The 23,212-nt window shown below is 39.3% G+C and overlaps 1 protein-coding gene across 6 annotated transcripts in view; it reads right to left on the bottom strand.

The window, feature by feature from the left end:
* The window catches only part of ptprk (protein tyrosine phosphatase receptor type K), a 656,369-nt gene that overhangs the window by 360,567 nt on the left and 272,590 nt on the right, over window positions 1-23,212 (bottom strand). For 5 of the 6 annotated variants that reach the window (XM_059981530.1, XM_059981528.1, XM_059981529.1 and 2 more), the window contains exons 5-6: window positions 18,428-18,543; window positions 12,939-13,113 (exon numbers count right to left, since the gene is read on the bottom strand). In XM_059981530.1, the coding sequence (XP_059837513.1) occupies window positions 12,939-13,113; window positions 18,428-18,543 (291 nt within the window). Of the gene's footprint in view, window positions 1-11,372; window positions 11,524-12,938; window positions 13,114-18,427; window positions 18,544-23,212 lie in introns of those variants that run through there. The other variant, XM_059981532.1, reaches the window with a different exon arrangement.

Here is a 23,212-nt window from a genome sequence, read left to right on the forward strand (position 1 = left end):
AGGTTTAGGATGGATCTGTAGAGCTAAAATAAAAGAAGGAACCAAAAAAAATATCAGAAAGTTACTATGAACCGCATTCCATATCAGGTCTTCAAGCTTTTATCAAGAACAAAAGAAACTACAAATATCTTTGACAATTAGAAAAAACTGTCAGAATCTGTCTGAATTCATACCAACTGGCATGTCCCAAATGTCAGAATTAAAATCAGGTTTAATATCACTGACATATGTCGTGAAGTTCATTGTTTTGCAGTAGCAGTGCAGTAGAGTTACATTATTAAAAAAAAACTAAATTAAAAACAGAAATAAATAAATATATAAATAAGTAGTGCCAAAAAGAGAACAAAAATAATCAGGTAGTATTCAGGGGTTGGTTCATTGACCTTTCAGAAATCTGATGTGTGTGTGGGTGTCTGTTTATCTTCAGGCTCTTACATCTCCTCCTTGATGGCAAGAATGAGAAGAGGACAGGTCCTGGGTGATTGCTGCCCTTAATGGTGGATGCTGCCTTTTTGAGGCATCGTCTTTCAAAGGTGTCCTCAATGCCGAGGGAGCTGGTTGAGTTTGCAACCCTCTGCAGCTTTCTCCTGTGCCCTGGCACAAAGACTCAAAAAGAAAATCATGATTAGCAATGGCATAATCAGACAGTCGCTCGCCTCCAACATTCTGCAGGTTACCACTGACCAGACAGCTGAACCAGCTACGTAAGTACTGTGGCTCCAACAACAGGTCAGAAGCAACAAGTAACCCACATCTAGGCACCTCCAAAAGCTTTTCCTCATCATGTCAGTAATTCATGGAATAATAGCCTCCTGTAACCTACAAAAAGCTTGTCACCATGCAGGATAAAGCAGCCCAATTTATCAACCTCCCATCCACCATCAGTGCAGTGTGATGCCATAATGTACCATCTAAAAAATACCCTGCAATTACTCACGCAGGCGACTCTGACAACCCTGCTCAGCCCCACGACATCCACTATTAAGGAGAATGAGCACTGAGCATACAGGAAAACCACAACCTGCACGTTCCTTTCCAAGAACTGCACTACCTCAATTTGGAATTAATTGTCACTCATTCAAATGAACTTCATGTTCCTGGGCGTCAGTATCTCTGAGAATTGAACCTGGACTAACATGCCAATGCAGCTACAAAGAAGGCACGACAGGGGCTATACTTTATTGGGAGTTTGTCACCAAAAACACTTGCAAATTTCTTCAGATGTACTGTGGAGAGCATTCCAACTGGCTGCATCGCTGTCTGGTATGGGGGGTGGGGGAGGGCTACTGCGCAGGATCACAGTAAGCTTCAGAGAGGTTTACAATTAGTCAGCTCCATCATGGGCATCGGCCTTGTGGTATCCAAGGCATCGTCAAGGAGTGATGTCTTAAAAAGGCAGCATCCATCATTCAGGCCCTCCATCACCTAGATCAGGCCTTGGTTTCATTGCTACCATCAGCAAGGAGGTACAGAAGTGCGAAGGAACACACTCAACAATTCTGAAACAGCTTTTCCCTCTGCCATCCTATTTCTGAATGGACAGTGAACCTTTTTAATGTCACTAATTTTTAATTTACCTCAGATTTACCTCACTAATTTTTAATTTCTATTTTTGCATGACTTATTTGATTTAACTAATATATCTAAAAACTTACTGTAATTCACAGTTTTTTCTCTCTATTATGTATTACTTGGTAATGCTGCCACAAAGTTAACACATTTGCACAATATATCAGATTTAGTTTATTGTCATTTAGAAACCACAAATGCAATGCAGTTAAAAAATGAGACAACGTTCTTCCAGAAAGATATCACAAAAGCACATGACAAAACAGACTACACCAGAAAATCCACATAACTTTTGCAAATCTCTAATCCAGAGTCCGGAGAGGCTGCTGCATATTAATATCGCGCTACCATCTTAGTACGTTCCCCGGAAAGGAGCTCCAAATACACCAGACAAAACAAGACCAAAACCTAAAGCTGCAAGACCTGCACGACCTGCACAAAACCACATAGTTACAACATATAGTTACAACAGTACAAACAATAGCATAATTGATAAAAAAAAAACAGACCATGGGCACAGTAAAAATAGTCCAAAGATGTTAAGAGACTATAAGTTCGAAAGAAACCACCACACGGTTTCCACGTCCTCAGGGTTCTGACAGACTCGACATCCCATGCAGGCGACAGAAGGGAATACTCCCGCTATGGACTTCCACAGCACTGGACTCAGCCTCGGAGACACAGCACACAATGAGAGCTCTGTCGAACCCAGCCTCGCACAGTGAAAGCGCTCCGACCACAGCGGACTCCGAGGCTGTCGAACCTCCGACCATTCCCTCCGGCACAGCTTCTCTGAGCACCATCCTCTGCCGAGCGTATTAAGACGCCCCTGCCAATGGCCACCAACAACGCGACCGCGAGGACTGGGGGCCTGTTCTTCTCAGCAGAGACCCGGACCTCACAGCAGCAGCAGCAACGAAGAAGGCCTTCCTGGAGATTTCCAGATGTTCCTCCGTGCTCCCGCATCAGATTTTCATCCAATCAGGATTGCACACGTCACCCCACTTAACAAATAACAGATATGAACTCCGGAGAGGCCGCTGCAAGCTGCATTGCGCCGCCATCTATGCCGATGATATTAAACTTGATTCTGGTATTGATTCATTCAGTGTCGCTCGGTCTAAATCCAATATCGTGCTTACGAATAGCAGACGGGAGAGTAGATCCAAAGGATGGCTGATGACACCTTCCCAAGAACAATTACGGATGGGCAATAAACTCTGGCCAAATCCATATCCTGAGAAATGAGCACAAAATCTTTTTAATCATTTCCTGTGCCTGAAAGAATTTTAATCGATTTCCCCATTTCATACCTAATCTCATGACTAATTTCAAAACAAACAGATTAACAAAATTTTCCAGATTTTAGAGTCAACGCCAATTTACACAAGCCTGTCATCAGTCTACCAAAGGTCCACTCCGATTCTGCTAAAATGCTTAGGACCATAAAATTATTTTCCAAAGTCAAGCTGGCCTTCAAAAGTAAGGCTCTATACTCATATTTTTCATCGTGAAAAACATTAAAATATACATTTCAAAGTTTGAACTACTTACACAAAACATACACTTAAAATATGCATTCTCTAAAACCGAAGGCATTTAAATAACTAAGCCTAAATGTAAAAGAAATACAAATTAAAACTCCTATTTGTCTCTTGTGGCCATTTATTACCTTTCAGATAAAGGGAGATAAGTTTTTGCATCATGCAAACTAATGCATGTTGTTGGCCAGTTTTCCTCATGCAAGTTTTTGGAAAACACTTCAGCTTATAGCCTCAATACTGGACACCACAATGAGCCAAACATCATGACACACTTATTTTTCAATATCACAAACAACTGACAGATACTTTGAAGCTATTGCATTGACATACAAGTCCTCAAGTTGTCTCAGTTACGCAGTGAAGCATAATTATTGTTAACACTGTCTCACTAAATATAGTTCATTACAATTCAGGCACATCACTGTGCTGTAGTATTTGGAAGCCTGCTCACTTTCGGTGTGTGGAGATTCATCTCTACAAAAAGGGGTATAAGGCACCTCGCTAGACTGCAGATCTTCCTCGGATAAGGTGTAGCACCTGCATAGCCCCCCCCCCACCCCCGATCAGGGTGACATGAAGCCATAGGAGCAGGTGGTGAATGGTTGTATATGCAGCTGGTTTTGCAACCACTGACACCAGGCAGGCAATCTCTGAAGAGTACTGATAATGGCTGGGGTCACCCGTCATCGTCAGGATACTGCCCAGAAGAAACCAATGGCAAACAAGTTTGGTAGACAAATTTGCCAAGAACAGATATGATCATAAAACATGATTGCCTATAGCACATAATGATGATGATTCACTTTTGCCAACAAATGCATGGGTTGTAACAAGCCCACTAGTTTCAACTATAATTACATTAATCTATAGATTTTACCCTTACAAAACAAACATATTTTGCTACCACAGTATCAGTTCATGGAAAAGAATTACTGGTTAAGATGTTTTATTATAAATTCACTCTAATTTAACGGAATAAAGCTTACTGATCTGATTCTGGTATTGAAGAGAGCCTTCTGAACCTTCCTTGCTAAAGTTCACATCAACAATGTCTAACACCCTGCCTTCATCAATTCTTTTAATTACCTCTTCTAACACTACAATCAGATTTGTGAGACATGATTTCCCATGCACAAAGCCAAGCTGACTATCCTTAATCAGTCCTTGCTTTTCCAAAGGCAGATTGATCTTGTCTCTCAGAACCTCTTCCAGTAACATTCCAACTGCTAATGTTAGACTCAGTAGTCTGCTGTTATAAATAACTAGAAATAACTTCCCACTTGCTTTCCAAATCTTCACACAGCCATCCACATTGAAATCAAAGGAATCTCTGATGTGGTGCCAGATGTGACCTGGCACACGATTTGAAGGGCACCAGCCTGGCTTAGTACAGGGAGGTTTCAGAACAGCTCAGTCTGTTCCACTTCTGGACTCTGTAGGGGGTCCTTTGGTGAAGTAAGCACCTTACAAACTTTTCAATTTTGTTACTTTTCCCTCAGCAAGTGCACAGCATTAACATCAAACTGAACTTCTTCAGATTTTCGGAAAATACTTCAGTCTCAGATGCTGAAAGCAGGTACTTCCAACAATTGGCAAGATCTGACCCAGAGCAAAAACGTGTGAAACCATGCAAACTACCCTAGCATACAACTCAGATGACAAATTGGATCCTTACTTCCGTTACTTCGAGAAAAGACGTGTTTATTTATTTACTACTCCTACAAAACAACCTCTCCTCCCCCCAACAATCAAACACAAATATTTGGACAAAATATGGACATACATGCACTCCAAGTGGAACTTCAAGCTCGGCTCAGTCTCAAAGCTTGTATACATTCCCTGAGATTAAATTGTACCATTAAAGGTTCCATGAAACGTCCTGCATCAAAAGGCAATCCAATGCCAATAATAATTATAACTGTAACCTTGATGCCACCCAAATCGTATGCCAGTGAAGAGTACTCGCTCAATTTGATTAGAGCCATCAACACATTTTCTAATACATACACCCCATGTCCCTTTCTCACACCCATTTACTCATCCAGGGTCTCTTCCTCTATTGACCTTTTGTATCCCTCATTTCTTAGACATCACCCTCCTCCACTTGGTTCCATCTGTCCATCATCCATCTGTCCTTCTCTCCCTCTTACTTCTTTACTCTGCCATTCTTGCCTGAACATAGTCAGTATTGATGCAAGGGGTTAGCCCATCTCTTCTCTACAGATCTGCTTGACTTAAGTTCTTTCAGCAGATTGTTCATTGATATCAGCATAATTGATTTTTAAGCCAAAAATATTACTTGGTACTATATAAAGATGAACAAATTAATGCAGAAGTAGACTTGGATTCCATCCCGGGGTCAGATCATACTCCTCGATAAAAAATGGCAAGACTGATCACTTTGACATTCTTCTTATTGTAATAACAGTGTATTTTTAACCAAATGAGTTTTTCAGCAGTTTTGAACAAATTCCCATATGGAGAGCTAGTCATTCAGGATCCTTCAAAGTTACAGAGCATTATACAAGTAAGACATTACTTCTAAGTGTGAGTGAAGATTTAGCATTGGTGCTTACCATGAACTATTCTCAATTACTCACTTAATACATTTGGTTATATGTTATGGAAGTTCTTCACAATAACGGCAGCATTTCTATTGATTGCTGCAGTTTGAATCATGTTTGTAAGTCTCCAGCCTACCAATTTCTCTTCGATTTTGAGGCAGTACACAATTGCTTCTTGATTATGCATTTTCTTTGACAAAAATTACAATTGATTGTATTCATCACCCTTTTTCTCCTATCACCCTGTGATTCACCTTTCATTTCTCTAATTTATTCCTGTCCTTTTACAATTCACCTTCTTTACTTATTTTGTTTCCTGCCTGCTTATTGGCACATCAGTACTTGAATTCGTGCCTTTCCTTCATCCAGCTTAAAGTATCCTCAACAGCATTGCCATTATTACAATTTTCTTCAGTTGTTGTCCTGCACACCTCGTGGGTTTATCCTATGATTCTGATCTGTCTTAATCCCCAAGATGGACAGAACATAGATAGAAAGAGAGAAATTAAGATCAGTTAGTCACTCAAGCTGCTCCACCATTTAATCAGACCATGGCTGAGCTGATTGTAAGACTATATGACTGTAAGATACCTAGGAACAGCAACAGGCCATTCAGCCAATCAAGTCTGTTCTTCCATTTCATCCATTTCTTTCTCAGCCCAAACCTCCTGCCTTCTCTTCGTAACCCTTCATGTCCTGACTAATCAAAAATCTGTCAGCCTCTGCCTTAAATATACCCAATGACTTGGTCATCACAGCTGTCTGAGGCAATGAATTTCGCAGATTCACCACTCTCTGGCAAATGAAGTTTCTCCTCATCTCCATTCTAAACAGACATCTCTCTACTTTGAGGCTGTGTCCTCTAGTCCAAGGCTCTCCTACATAGGAATCATTCTCTCCACATACTCCCTGTCTAGGCCTTTCAACATTCAGTGTTTCAATAAGATTCCCCCTTTCATTCTTTTGAAATCCAGTGAGTACAGATCCAGAGCCATTAAAGAGCTTTCAATTCCGGAATAATTTGCTTTAACCTTTGAACCCTCTCCAATGTCAGTGCAGCCTCTACCTCATAACCTCTGCTCCAAATTCTACTCAACAACTGATAAACTTTGACCTCTCTGCTTATTAAGAACCTACCTTCATATACCTATCTTCCACCGCCCTTGGGAAAAGAGAGTTCTGAAACTTGATGACCCTCAGAGCAATATTCTTGCCCTGCCTCAGTCTTAAATAGGCAACCCCTGATTTTGAAACAGGGAACCCAAGCTGAAGATTCTCCCACAAGAGGAAAAATCTTCTCCACAGCCACCCTCACGACCCTTAAAGTTCTCCTACGTTTTAATTAACCCACTTTTTGCTTTTGATGAGAAGACAGGCCAACTTCATCAAGACGGCACATTCTACAAGCATGTGAAGAGCAAGACAATGAGCCATGTGAGACTAGGACCAATCAGGAGCAAGAGTGGAAACATTGGCATGGAGCCAGAGGAGGTAGCAAAGGTACTTAATGAATACTTTGCTTCAATATTCACCAAGGAAAAGGACCTTGGCAAATGTGGATATGAAATGCTCGAGTGTATAGACATTAAGAAAGACGATGTGCTGGAGACTTCAAAAGTATTAGGTTAGATAAGTTGCCAGGACCAGATGAGATATATCCCAGGCTACTGTGGGAAGCAAGGGAGGAGATTGCTGAGGCTCTGACGACGATCTTTCCTTTATCAATAAGGATGGGAGAAGTACCAAAGGATTGGAAGATTGCAAACATCATTCCCTTGTTCAAGAAAGGGAGTAGAGATAACACAGGAAATTATTGACCAATGAGTCTTACTTCAGTGGTGGGCAAGTTGTTGGAGAAGATCCTGAGATGCAGGATTTACAAGCATTTGGAGAGACATAAACTGATTAGGGATAATCAGCATGACTTTGTCAAGGGCAGGTCCTGCCTTACGAACCTGATTGAATTATTTGAGGATGCAACAAAACACATTGATGAAGGTAGAGCAGTGGATGTAGTGTATATGCATTTCAGTAAGGCATTTAATAAGCTTCTCCATGCGAGGCTCATTCAGAAGGTAATGAGTATGGGTTCCAAGGAGAACTTGCCTTGTGGGTCCAGAATTGGGCTGCATGAAGAAGGGAAAGGGTGGTTTCAGATGGTTTGCATTCTGCATGGAGGTCGGTGACCAGTGGTGTTCTACAGGGATCTGCTCAGGGACCCCTCCTCTTTGTGATTTTTGTAAATGAAGGGTAGGTTAATAAGTTTGCTGATGACACAAAAGTTGGTGGTGCTATGGATAGTCTGGAGGGTTGTCAGAAGTTGCAGAGAGACATTGATAGGAAGCAGAACTGGGCTGAGAAGTGGCAGATGGAATTCAACCCAGATAAATGTGAAGTGGTTCATTTCTGTAGTTTAAACTTGAAGACAGAATATAATATTAATAGTCAGGATACTCAAAACTGCTGTGCAGGTTGACAGTATTGTTAAGAAGGCATATAGTGTGTTGGCCATCAACCATGAGATGAAGTTCAAGAGATATGAGGTAATGTTACTGTTATATAAGACCCTGGTCAGACCCCACTTGGAGTACTGTGTTCATTTCTGGTCACCTCATTAAAGGAAGGATGTGGATACTATAGAGAGAGTGGAGAGGAGTTTTATAAGGATGTTGCCTGGATTGGGGAGCATGCCTTATGAGAATAGAGTGAGTGAACTTGGCATTTTCTTCTTGAAGCGATGGAGGATGAGAGGTGACCTGAATGATGTGTATGAGAGGCATTCATTGTGCGGATAGCCAGAAAAACAGAGGACTATATGGTGGGGGAGTTCTAGGCAGTTTCTAGAGTAGGTTACGTGGTCAGCACACACTGTGGGCCGAAGGGCCTGTAATGTGCTGTAGATTTCTATATTTATGTTAATTGGACGTCTGAAGCGCAAAGGAAGTGCGGGAGACCAACGGCAACCTGGCGCCATACCACAGAGACACAAAATAAAGACCTGGTACCACACCTATGGCACAATAGAGAAGATGGCCAAGGACAGACAGTGATGGAGGACCTTCATCACTGGTGTACTGGGCAGTAAGTAAGTGAATGCTTGACACGATCTCACTAATATCTTCTAAAACTGAAACAAAACTTGTTACTTTTGTACTTAATTACCGAGAAATAAATAATATTGTTACCTTTCCCAATCATTTACTGTACTTCATTGCAACCTACTTGATGAGACACAAAGTTCTCTTTGCATTTCTCACCATTGAAATAATATTCTTCTACCTTCCCAATAAAATAAACAATGTCACATTTTCCCATGTCATATTGCCACTTACATTATTCATGTTTACCCAGCTGTAATCTCCTTATAACCCTTTCACAACAGAAGCTGGAAATCTGAGGTAAAGAAAATACCGTAAATGCTCAGCATTTCAGACACAAAATGCTGGAGGAACTCAGCAGATCAGGCAGCACCTATGTTAAAGGGTAAACAGTTGACTTTTCAGGCCAAAGCTCTTCATCAGAACAGTCCTGATGAAGAATTGAATCGAATTTATTTCGTACATCCTTCACATACATAAAGAGTAAAAATCTTTACATTATGTCTCCATCTAAATGCGTTCCATCTAAATAGTAACTTATAATAATCTATAATAAATAGAACAGTTGATGTAACATAGAAATACACTCAAAACAGCGTGAGTTTTTCAGTCAGATGGCCTGGTGGAAGAAGCTGTCCCAGAGTCTGTTGATCCTGGTTTTTATGCTGCAGTACCACTTCCCAGATGGTAGCAGCTGAAATAGACCATCATTGGGTTGACATGGGTCCCCGATGATTCTTCAGGCCCTTTTTTCACATCTGTCTTCATAACGAGCCTTCGTTGGAAAAGTCAACTGTTTACAACATTGGTGCTGCCTGGCCTGCTGAGTTCCTCCAGCATTTTGCCTGTGGTGCTTTGGACTTTCAGCATCTGAAGATTTTCTTGTGTTTCAGAAAGACTATTGGTGCTTGGTTTGTTTACCTTACTGCAGAGTTTCTGTGCCTCAAAACATATAGGTTCATTCACTACAGATATACAGGAATATATTGAGCCTGACATTTTAGACATGGAAAAAAACAAATGTTCAAAACAGAACTGCAGATGCTGAAAATCCAAAACAATTGCATGTTATCAAATATAAAATATTCCTACAATACGTCTCCAGTCTGAAACATTGATACTGTTCCTCTTTCCACTGATGCAGTTTGAATGGCTGAGTATTTCCAGCAGATGTGAAAATAAATACTGTATTTCATTCTGTCGACTGCCTCAAGCTTGCAACTTTGCTTTTTGCACACACTTTCTAGTATATAAAGATAAGCTTTGTTACCACTAACTTTGAGAAGTTGAAATAACTTTACTTGCAAATGAACAACTTCACTATGAATGAGTTTTAGCTGCAAGGTACAGGGTTTTACCACAACTTTCCAAGTATTGTGAGCCCTTGAAGATACCTCCAAAGCAATAAGACTTAGCAAATACAAGACAGTTCCATAACTCAAAATGATCTGTGTAATATAAAACTTATGGCTTAGTGTACTGTGCTTGATCTAGTTTTCATTTCCTCCAGCGCTAAGCACACAAGATCAATGGTCCAGAACACAAGAAGTCAGTGCAAAAATTTTTGTTTGTGACACACAAAAGCAAAATTGCTTTGGGCATCTCCTGTCACATTCTGTTAGGAGGAAAAGTTGCTAATAAAGTGCTGCCCTTTGGTCATCTTGACAATGGGCAATGCTATGCCACCTCTTATTAAATGTAATCCATATCAGTAAACCCAAATTTCTTTTAAAATTATCATCTTCTGTCTCGATGCAGCAGGATGTCACTTTTATAGCACCATTGAGATATCTGACCTGTCAGCACAGTTAATTTTCGACTTAGTTTCAACACCAGGGTTCCTTGGCCTTGGGGTATTTTTTTACTATACTAACAGGATTTATTTTACTTATTCAGATCAGCAAAGAGCTGTTATATAGCTGCTGAGACAGAAACCAACTAAAACACACAAGGCTTTATTATGCAGCAGTTTCAAGCACTTGCTGCAGAATTTCCATTTTGACAATGAAATTATTTAATTAAGTTACTGCACATACAGTACAATCAGGGTAGGCTTTTATTCCATTTCATCCCAGTTCTCCAAGATAAGCCGCTGCCTCCCAGTGCCCTAAGGTAGATGTTACTGACAGAGGAAGTGTACAAAAGAGTGAAGCAGACATAATAAAACAGAAAATAAATTGCTATTGCTGTAGCCTAAAGGCCAAGCTCGATAATTGCTTATTGTCTCTGGATGCAATCATTGATTACCCAAAGCTATGGTTTAAGTGAATATGTCATGCTGGCAAGCATTAAAAAACAATTTCTGAATACACTTTGTATTGGCATTTCTTGTAACTAAAAATATTCTTTTATTCTTTAAATATTCTGCATCTTTCTGAAAGCTGAGAAAATGTTTAGCTGTAGAACGCAGCTCAACTGATTCTGGAAGAACTATACAAAGACGCTAGTTTGTGATGTTACAGAAAGATCACGCTGGTCACTGCTTCCCATTTCTATGATTTGCAAATTCCTACACATCGCACCATTGCAATAGTTTATTTTTAACAGAGTAACTAACAAGCAATAATACACGCTTCAAATAACCAAAATGTACTTACTGCAGGAGGTCCCTGTATAAGAAAGGTGCTTCATGCAACTCTGCTCCAAATTTATGTATTTCGCATAATGAGTCTGAGGTAGACCACTCTGCACTCTGGTACCAATATATATCAAAAATAATGTTAATTCGTCCATATTCATTATCAAAATTTAAAAGAAAGGCAACTCCTCATTTATGGCCATCCTTCTTTCATCCATCCTCTTACACACAGAATATAAATTTGAATGCAAGGATACCAAGCACAAGGGGCAGAATCAATTTCTACACAAAGATTTAGAACACCCTTAATGCCAAAAAAATCTCAAGCTACCAGCCATTTCATAGATTCAACAGGGACGTATAGAAATAGAAGCATGAAACAACAATGAAAACTGATAAGTAAATTTTGTAAATTTTTTTAAAAACTGAACACATACACGGAAATAAATTGGCTTTACTTGATTTCAATTTTGCCAGGGGTTTTGATTCAACTTCAGGATTCAAACTTGTCCATTTCTTGCCCTGATAATGGAGTACAGTTTTCATATACTTGTGATCTATGGATTAAGCATTCAAATTTCATCTTGGCAAAATGAGTAAGTAAATAAATCTGTTAACTTCTGGAATGGCACCACATATTGCAAATACTCATATCCCCAGAGAAAGGATCATATCCCCTGCCTTGATGAACAACATCCAACTCCAGCATTACTGGGCACAGAGGCTCATAAAGCATTCAGGCTAACTGGAGTTGTCAAATAAATTTTGGCCTTCTAGTGTTCATTGCAAGCCAAATTTCTCTCTTCTTAGTGCAGACTTAAACTCAACTGGTATATGCTCAGGAGTATTTTACTATAATTTTCTTTTAATCAAATAGTTGAATTTAAATCACTTTAATAATGAGAAGCTGTATGTCTGCATATGTGGGGAACCGAATGTACATTCCACTTGCTTGTTCTGACAATGCTGAAATTTTAAAAATTAATCTAATCATCATACAGCAGTGAATTCTCATGCCTTTGGCCTTGCGACTTCAAAAGAGAGAACAAAAAACACATATTATTTATGATGTAATGTTGGCTTTAAAGTTGATGCTGTAGCAAAGACCACACTGGACACTGGGAGCTCTTTACCAAAGAAGCAGAAACATGGCACAAAACATCTTGAAATTTGGGATTTGTGTACTGTGGCAGAAGGACAGCATTCCCAAACCAGACTTGTACATAATTTTTTTTTTTTAATAGATGTAAATTGCATCTTTAAGGTCAAAGTTGCTTGTTAATTGAGCCCACTTACACCTTACCAAAGTTAGTATGCATCTCATTTCTGGCCTTGGACAACTTAGCTAAGGCTTGTGACAGACCCATCATTTGTTTTTAAATGTAAAGAACATTCACTTAAGACTATCTTGCAATGGTAAATCCCTATTTGCATCGATGTTCTGCCATCATGGCTCCTGGTATAATAGCAGGGAATTTCACAGCAAAGATTTCACTAAATGTTACACTTTTCAAAAAAAAAAATCATCCGGTAGAACAAATATACACTTCATTATAACACTGGAACCAAATTAAATTCACAATACCTCTAACAATGAGCTCAGCAAAATTTGATACACCAGAACCTCTTTCGGACTGAGTCACGCAACGGTACAAATCTTGGTCGTCCCTTGTCACTTCTTTCAATTTGAACGTTGCAGCAAACCTCCTGTGATTTATATTCTTTGTCAGAGCAACTGGGATGTCTTCCCCATTGCGCCTCTGGGGGGGGGAGAAAAAACACATTATTTGTAACACCGTGGGTCCAAATAGGTACTCAAAATGGAAGCAATTCTGGCTAAATTCACAACTTTAGCAGACAAACCATTTAGATGTCTTAATAGATTGTATTTCTAGTTCACACTAGTTCTACTCACAGCCAGGACCAGTTATTTTTTCGCTTTGGCAGTGACGTGTGTCACAGTAGCATAGCAGTTGGCATAACACTATTGCAGGTCAAGGAGCTCCAGAGTTCAGAGTTCAATTCCAGTACCACTCTGGAAGGAGTCCCTGTATGCCTCCCCCGTGTACTGTACGGGTTTTCTCCGGGCGCTATGGCTTCCTCCCACAGTCCAAAGCCAAACCGAGTAGGTTAAAATTATCCCGCGATTAGATTAAGCTTAATCAGAGTTGTGGGGCTCCAGGGGTGGAGTGGCTCGAAGGCTCGGAAGGACCTACTCTGCAATATATCACAAAAAATAAATATCAATGTTATTTTCTAACTATAGTATGAAAGAGTTAAATTCTCAATTCCCTAAAAATTGATTGCAGGTCATGAGTGTGACACTCAGTTCCATTGTATTGAGAGGTAAATGGCTCTGCTTGGGCACAAGTGAAATTGCACAATTTACACCTGTAAATAATATGTCAGTTATCAAAGCATGTTTATGTATCTGAGGAACAGGGTGGAGGAACTGTCTTAGAAATTGTGTGTTGGGTAAACTGGGCCCATTTATTGTGTTGCTGTACAAATCACGAATATGAGATTATGTACGGAAATTTACCTGAGCATACAGTTAAGCTTCAAGGGAAAAAACAATCAAAATCTATATTGTACAATCAGCTAATTGTCTTCATGCGTGCCTACCTCTGCCGTAATGAGGAGACCATCTGTTGAATGGTCCGAAGTGTCTGCTGCCTTCTCAGAGAAATTAAATTTCTCAGCCGGGGGTTTTTATGCCCCTGAAGCTTTTTGAGTTCCTCTGAATATGTCTTCCAAATGTCTGTAGTAATTTTACTGTTGGGAAATTGCCCCAACCAGCTTTCACATCTCACCTCAGAAAATCCATTAGAAGATGATTGACTATGCCCTCAGAACCTCCTTATCCTCTATCCACAACCATCCAACCGAAGGATCATCCAGACAAAATTTTCTGCTCCCAAAGCTAACTTATGTAAAATTATCTAAAATTGCTATAGTCACATTATCATACTGATACATACACTTGACTTGTATGGCAATATGGCACATTCCCAATGGTGACTACACCAATACTTTAAAGGACTTCCCCTTCTTCTCCACCACTATTCAGCTGCAACATGCTTAAATAATGTGTTTAATTTCTGAGCTTTCATTTGATGAACCACCAATCTCCAAACGGAATTCTTCTTAATTAATCCTTTATATTTTCTTTTAATTAGTTCCCCACTGTGCAGGCAACCTGTGGTGCATAATCTAACAGGCTATTACTGATGTGGGGATAAAGGTGATCATTTCCAAATGTATACAGCATAAAGCTAATTGAGTTCTTGCCCAGCATCTTCACATACATGATTTATGGATGGCATCACCAAATAACAATTAGGATTGGGAATCCATGTTGGAAAGAGGTCCTTTCTCTCTAACATCCAGGAAAACGGCAACGAATTAGAGCAAAATCACTTCCACCCAACTTCAACAACTCAGTATAGGCGAACAATTGGCTCTGCGCATTGTTAAATGGGATGAAAGAGGATTGGCTCTGTCCATCCAAATCACCAGCTGATCAATATCATTCTATTATCTTAAAGCTATCTTTCTCATTAACAATCACCCTTCCAATGTTCATGTCATCTGTGATCATACTAGTAACGCCTCCTACATTCATATCCCAGTCGTGAATACATGAAGGAAATATTAAGAGTCCGTGAGAAACACCAATTACAGGCTTCCAATCATGAAGGCTACCCTGTACCATCACCATGTCATAATTTACCAAGTCAACTTCGGATCCAATTTGCTAACTTCAAAATTCAGGTGGTTGATCAGTTCAATAACACAGCAAACAGGCAAGTTCAACAAGGAAACTTTTTCACCCTACAGCTGCTCTCGTTGCAAAGCACAGCAATTCAATTACTGAATTGACATTTATATTATAAAGAATGAGAATAGATTTGCTTTCCTCAAATTCCTCATAATAATTTAATTTTGGCACTATTCTCTTGTACAATACAGTGGATTCTGGTTAATTGAGAAACATCGGGACCATTACATTTTGGCCCAATTAAGTGACTGTCCCAATTAGCCAAAGTCATGGAAATAGTTAAAAAGATATATAAAAAAGACAAACTATGCATTTAAATGAAATACAGAATGAATTAAAGCACTGCCAAAACTATCATACACTACAAAACTGTATTGGTTTCTAACAGGTGTCAATGGAGAAATTCATTCAGTTCATAGATACCTTCAAATACATCATAGTTTCTAACTTGAAGTAGTGAATTGTCTCATTTTTGCTGCCGGCTATTTCTGGCATCCTCAAGCCTGAACGCTTGGAACCACAGTCAGCAAACCAGTTTGGGATTGTCTTATAGTTTAATACTCGCCAACAATCAGTGTCAAAATTCACTGCTTTCTGAAGACAAACATATAAGTGATGCTATTTAAAAGCTGATTGCTCTAAGCACAGTGACTGACACTAGTTACCAGTCTCCCGCCTCAATTAAGCGGCACAGCGTTGTAAGTAAACAAAGGGGATCCCAAATATTTTCTTGGTTTACTTCTGTTCTTTAAGAGTTGTCCCAAATAAGTGGCTGCCCTGCTTAACCTATGGTCCAATTAACTGGAATCCACTGTATGTCATAGTTCTAACTGTTTGGCTTTTGAGAGCATAACATTAAAACAATTGGTAAGGTATATTTTTAATGATATGGTCAGCAACAGGAATTGTTTCTGTTTTCTGTGTAAGAGATATTCCCCTGGCCCAGAGTTTAAACAGCTGTGACATGCCATCACAGGGATTAATACAAGTTGGCCATTTTGAGTACTGGCCGACTTAATCACAAGCATAGAATGAAGCAGCTGACTGCAGCCTCAGAAATACTCAGACAACCTTGGTACATAAGTAGATATGTGTTAGGAAATTTTCAGATGGATACATAGATAAAATCTAATCCATTCAAGAAAATATTCAACTTTCAGTTCCAAAACTGTGCTTTTTAGGATAGAAGTTTCCTCAAAACTTTACACTATGAACTTCTTTACAAAGTTCATTGCAATTCTAAATGTTAAATTAAATCCACAGAGAAGCTCCACTAAACTATCTAATAATATATTTGAACAACTATCTGACAAAATATTTTATATTTTTGGTTCAAATATATTGTTAGGTTCTGGTTCAGTTTAACACAGTTTAAACTACTGATGAAAATGTGCACTTTCTACAGAAAACATTAAGGTGAAAAGCATTATGAAAATAATGAGCTAAAACAGTACAAATACACTCTCAACATGCAAATCCAACTGATATGTGTTAGTTGGATAAATAAATTGCCTAAACAATGCGAGGTTCCAGTATTTTGTTTAAAACCATAACCTTAATAAAACATTTTGCAATTAAGCATTAATAAATAGGTTTGTGTTTTGGAAACAGTTGCTGTGGAGCTTGTGTGAATTTTTACTATGTGCCCGTGCATTTTGGAATTCACTCCTGGTGTCACCTGCAAAAGGAACAAACTTCATTACTTGAAACATCTTGAAGTGATACAAGTGGTTTTGGCAGCCCAAATAAGCCAAACCTTGGTTTATATGGCCTGCCATTAGATCAAATCAAAACAAGCTCCATGGAAGAGTGTGCCACAGTTAGTGGTCAACAGGCTCATTGAGAAAGCAGTTCTATTGAAAGGCAATGCAGCTACACTTCCTTGCAATTTATTCAATTCCCTTTAAATCTACTATTTAATCTACAAGCAACACCCTCTCAGATACTGCAATCTAAATGCCAACAACTCACTATTTTCAAAGAAACCTCTTCTTGAGTCACCTCTGTATCAGCTCCCAACTACCCTGTACGTGTCCTTTCTGATCATTGGCTGTTCTGCTGCTGAAAACAGTTTATCTCTTTCTATTAAACTATTTTATGATTTTAATCACCTCCACTGAATCTCCTCAGTCTTCTCCAAGAATAACTCCAGCTTTTCCACTACTTTCACATAACAGTAATCCCATACTCCTGGGACTATTTCAGTAAATCTCTCCTGTACTTGCTTCAAAACATTGATAGTCTTTTCTGAGTGCAACAACTGTTCAAATGGTTTTATTTACAGCAAATAAGTATCCAAAGCATTGAAAAACGAGCAAGCTCCCATCTCAAAATGAAATGAATTTATCACAAGAAATACTGTAAACTTCAGAGAGAATTCTTCAACACTACAGTAAAATAAAATTAGTCTTACTTTGCAGTACATTTTTCAATCTGCTGTCATGATCAATCTATTAGAAATATTTTCTCATATTTTAATCTGCCACTTTGATTTCTCAATAAGCACCATATTATAATCGGTTGTGCGTCATTGTTCCTGCTTTGCCAATGCTTCAAAAACTCACTTGTGTTCATTACACAGGAATTATGGATGTTTCAGAAACTGAGAAGAGAATCAACTGCCATAACACATCCATAACCATGAACAAAGGAAACTGAAGCGAGTGCAAACAAAAATAGAGCTTTCTAATCACTGTCCAGGCTCTGCCATTATGCACATATCTTACTTTCTGCTGAGTTTAAGGAATGTGCCAAAAGCATCAGCATTTAACTGCTGCTTCCTTCCTCATTACAGAAATTCAAGAAAAGTATCTCTTTAATTGTGCATCAGTTGGCTGTATCTTTCACATCGATGTAAAGTATTCATCTATTATGCATTCCTTCAACTTTATCAAGAGCATTTTACATAGAGTTGACGATAACCACTCCCCTAGCAGTAATTTACATAACCATGATTGATTCAGTCGCTGGTTTTCTGAATCCAACAGTCACTTAAGTCTCATTACCAAACGTGAAACTGTTTTGCTTCAGGGTAATATTCTAAGTGAGATGACCTACTGTGTGTTAAACTACAGTACATCCCAGACTGCAGATTCACTGAATATTTATGTACCAGTAAAAAATAAACTGCACAGTTGTTTAAACTTCCATAATATGGAAGTTGGAAAATATTTTTCTATAATGTATAGATTGAGAAAGTCAGAATGGCATAAAATTCATCGACTTTTTTCCCCTATTTTTGACAGAATTAATTATTATGAGACAGATGGGAATACGGTATTACTGGATCTCACCTGTAGCCACAGCTTGTTATTCATTGTGTCCCTGCCTGTAGCGATGCACTGAAATGTAGCATTTTGTCCTGCATTTACTTCCACATCTCCAAGTCGCAAAAAATGAGGAGATTTATCTGCAAAACAGAAACATTTTGACATGTCTGTGACAAAGTCAACTGATTTAGTACCTTTCTGCTTGGCAGCACTTCAATGTGACAGTAAACTGCATTCGCTGATGGTTTGTATAAAATACTCAACAGTAATTAGGAACAGCAATAATATCAATTGCTTCTTAACTCTCTGGCATATTATCCTTCTTTCAACGAAACCAATTAAAGTTGAGATGTAGGGTTTTCGACCCGACACCTTAACTGTGTTTATTTTTGCACAGATGATTCCTGAACCCAAGGTGTGCTCCAACATAATCAGTTTTCATTTTATTTAAAATTCTTTTCTGACAAATGAGGAAGATCAAAAGCAATACATCCAGCTCCTCCCATTTTTAATAGCATTGATGATTGGTCATTTACCTCAGTGCCACTTCCTAACACCGAGTTCATATCCCCAAGTACCCATAATATTTGAAAATCTATCCATCTGCCTTGAATATACTTGACAAATGATATTCCACAACCACTTTAGGTAAAGAATTTCAACCTCCCTCTAGGTGAAGAAATTTCTTTTTATCTCAGTTCCGAGTGGTTAACCCTTAATTTCCCCTGATTCCAGGCACACCAGCTAAGTGGAACCTATCCATTCTATTATGCTCCATCATAATTTTGTCTACCTTAATGAAACCATCCCTCGGTCTTCTGCACTCAAGTGATTTGGCTCAGGCTGCTGAACTTCCACTCTTTGGACAACTCATCCATCCCAATTTTCTGGTGAACCTCTGGCCCTCATAACTTTGCGACCCAAGGACAACCAGTTCACAGGGCATTTTAGCTGCAATTTACTGGACACGGGCAGTCAACTGTTCCATCTGCCCACGTGGGCAGAGACAGCAAACATCTCATCTAGTTAGTTGGTTAAATACAACTGAATCAAATCTGCTTTATTCAGATTTACACAATTAATTCACCAGCTGGGGGAAAGAAAAACACCTTTCCACTCAGATTTGTTTCAAAGACACTCTAAATCTCTATCAGACAAATTCTGAACAGTCTCTGGATACCTCTCCTATATTTTGGAAAACACATTTCTTTTAGAGTCATGGATCACAGATCCAAGTTCTTGGCCCACAATCTCTCCATGAGTTTACTTACCACGCCTATTAAAAATTCCCCATCCCCCACCCCTGGGAAGATTTCATGTTTTACTGTTTGACAACGATGAATTACACTGGATTTAATTTGGCTTGTTTGACACTGATCAACAGAAAAAGACTCTTTCGTGTCAAAGTGAAGACAGTTCTCTAACTACAAATATAAAGCACAAAGTAATTGTTAGCACAAATTTTCACCCCCTTCAAGTCAGTATTTAGTAGGTGCACCTTTGGCAGCAGTTACAGCCTTGAGTCTGTGTGGATAGATCTCCATCAGCTTTACACATCTGGACACTGCAATTTTTCCCCATTCTTCTTTACAAAACTGTTCAAGCTCTGTCAGATTGCATGGGGATCATGAGGGAACAATCCTTTTCAAGAACAAGTCACAAATTCTCAATTGGATTGAGGTCTGGATGCTGACTTGACTACTCCAGGCCATCAATTTTGTTGTTTTTAAGCCATTCCTGTGTAGTTTTGGCTTTATGGTTGGGGTCATCCATAATTGTCTTGCTGAAAAACAAACCTTCTCCCAAGTCACTGTTCTCTTTGCAAACTGCATCAGGTTTTCCTCCAGGATTTCCCTGTATTTTGCTGCATTCATTTTACCTTCTACCTTCACAAGCCTTCCAGGGCCTGCTGCAGTGAAGTTTCCCCACAGTATGATACAGCCACCATCATGCTTCATGGTAGAGACGGTGTATTTTTAATGATGTGCAGTGTTTGGCTTACACCAAACATAGTGATTAGTCTGATGGCAAACACCTTAATTTTGGTTTCATCAGACCATAGAACCTCCTTCCAGCTGACTTCAGAGTCTGCCTTCTAACAAATACTAGCCAAGATTTCATGTGAGGTTTTCCCCCCAATAGTGGCTTTCTCATTGCCACTCTCCCCATAAAGTTGCAACTGGTGAAGCACCCGGGCAACAGTTGTTGTATGCACAGTCTTTCCCATCACAGCCACTGAAGCTCGTAACTCCTCCAGAGTTGTCATGGTCTCTTAGTGGCCTCCCTCACTAGTCCCCTTCTTGCACGGTTTCACGGTTTTTGAGGATGGCCTGCTCTAGGCAGATTTACAGCTGTGCAATATTCTTTCCATTTCTTGATGATCAACTTCACTGTACTTCAAGGGATATCAGTGACTTGGAAATGTTCTTGTATCCATCTTCTGACTTGTGCTTTTCAATAACCTTTTCACGGAGTTGCTTTGTTTGGAATGTTCTTTTGTATTCATGGTGTAGTTTTTGCTAGGATACTGACTCACCAGCAGTTGAACCTTCCAGATACAAGTGTATTTTTACTGCAATCTATTGAAACACCTTGACTGCACACAGGTCTCTAAAAACAGATCTCCATTTAACTAAATATATGACTTCTAAAACCAATTGGCTGCACCAGTGATGATTTGTTGTCATATTAAGGGATGAGGGTGAATACTTATGCCATCAATTATTTTGTGTTTTATATCTGTAATTAATTTAGATTACTTTGTAGAGACCTGTTTTCACTTTGACATGAGAGTCTTTTTATAGGTACTGCATATATACTGATCCCATTTTCAAGATTTTGGCATTTAACATCCTAAACATTACTAATTCAAGCACAAAAAAAACCTGCAGGAGAACTGTGGAAGGCAGCATCTGTGGAAGCAGAGAGATAATTGATGCTTTGCGTCTCAACCACTGAAAGATGCTGAGATGATGACCCGTTGAGATCCTTCAGCACTCCTTGTGTTCCAGGTTACAGCATTTACAGTCATTTGCATCTCCTTGGAGATTCAAATGCTCACGTAATTCTTTCTCAAATGTCTCCACCAGTCCCTCAGGCAGCTATTCATAAGGTGAAAAATTCTTATCAGCTACACCTTACCTTCTACATTAAGATGTTCTTCATTCTTACTACCCAGCACGTTGGTGCAAATTTTCCCCAGCGTCACTGGCAAACCTCCCTTGCAGGCTCTAGATGCAACCCTCCGGTCCCACTTTCTCAAGAAACAGTTTCAGTAATCCAAAAATCTGAACACTGTTGTCCAGACTGGGCTTGTACACGCTGGAATTAAGGAGATTGAGAGGGCATCTGATTGAAACATATAAGATTATTAAGGGATTGGACAAGATAGAGGCAGGAAATATGTTCCAGATGCTGGGAGAGTCCAGTACCAGAGAGCATGGTTTGAGAATAAGGGGTAGGTCATTTAGGACAGAGTTAAGGAAAAACTTCTTCTCCCAGAGAGTTGTGGGGGTGTGGAATGCACTGCCTCGGAAGGCAGTGGAGGCCAATTCTCTGGATGCTTTCATGAAGGAGCTAGATAGGTATCATATGGATAGGGGAATCAAGGGACATGGGGACAAGGCAGGAACCGGGTATTGATAGTAGATGATCAGCCTTGATCTCAAAATGGCAGTGCAGGCTCGAAGGGCCAAATGGTCTACTTCTGCACCTATTGTCTATTATCTTTTCTCCAATTATTTTCTAACATGGAAACATTGCTCAGGAGTGCGATGGACTCTGAAGTTTCCCTGAATACTTGCTTACCTCACTTCCTCACACAGAATCCCATTCTCCTCCCTATGAACACATTTCTTTTTGTGTGCAGATATGACCGCTGGTGTATGCTGTGTAACTCCATTTGTTTTCCCATGGGTTATCTGATAAGTTCAGATACTTTGGATGAGTGGTGAAATTTTGGTTGAAAATTGCAAATCTTTTGCCAACCAAGGGAATGCCCACGAATGATGAAACAATTAGAATAATCACTACAGTTCAGAAATCCTATAACCCATTTTGCTATAAAAAATAAGTTTTCTTACTACATTGTGTTCTCCTGCAAAATTTGTATATTTCAATAGTAATCTCAAGTTCCTGGGTGTCAGTATCTATGAAGATCTAACCTGGACTCAACATATCAACGCAGCTATAGAGGCAGCAAGACAGTGGCTACATTTCATTAAGAGTCTGAAAGATTTGGTATGTCACTAAAAACACCCGCAAATTTCTACAAATGTATCGTGGAGATCATTCTAACTGGCTACCTACTTGTCTGGTAAAGGGAAGAGAGTGGTTACGGCACAGAATTGAAGTAAGCTGCAGAGAGTTGTAAACTTTGTCAGCTCCATCATGAGCATTGGCTTCTCTCTGTAGTATCCAGGATGTCTTCAAGAAGCAATGCCTCACAAAGGTCCACTATTAAGTACCCTGTCATCAAGGTCATGGTTTGTTCTCACTGCTCCAATCAGGAAGGAGGTACAGAAGCATGAAGGCACACACTCAATGAATCAGGAACAGCCTCTTCCCATCTGCCATCCAATTTCAGAATGGTCTTTGAACCCACAAACACAACCTCACTACTTTTTATTGCTATTTTTATACAACTTAATTTATATACACACTTACTGTAATGCATGTTTTCTCTATTACAGTATTATGCATTGCATTGTATTGCTGCCGCAAAGTCAAATTTCACGACTTATGCTAGTGACATTAAACCTAATTCTGATTCTAAGTGCTTTTCTTGCGAATGCTGTTTATATGATGCTA

This window comes from Hypanus sabinus, chromosome 10 (genome assembly GCF_030144855.1).
Source record: "Hypanus sabinus isolate sHypSab1 chromosome 10, sHypSab1.hap1, whole genome shotgun sequence".
In the NCBI taxonomy this organism is placed as follows: Eukaryota; Metazoa; Chordata; class Chondrichthyes; order Myliobatiformes; family Dasyatidae; genus Hypanus; species Hypanus sabinus.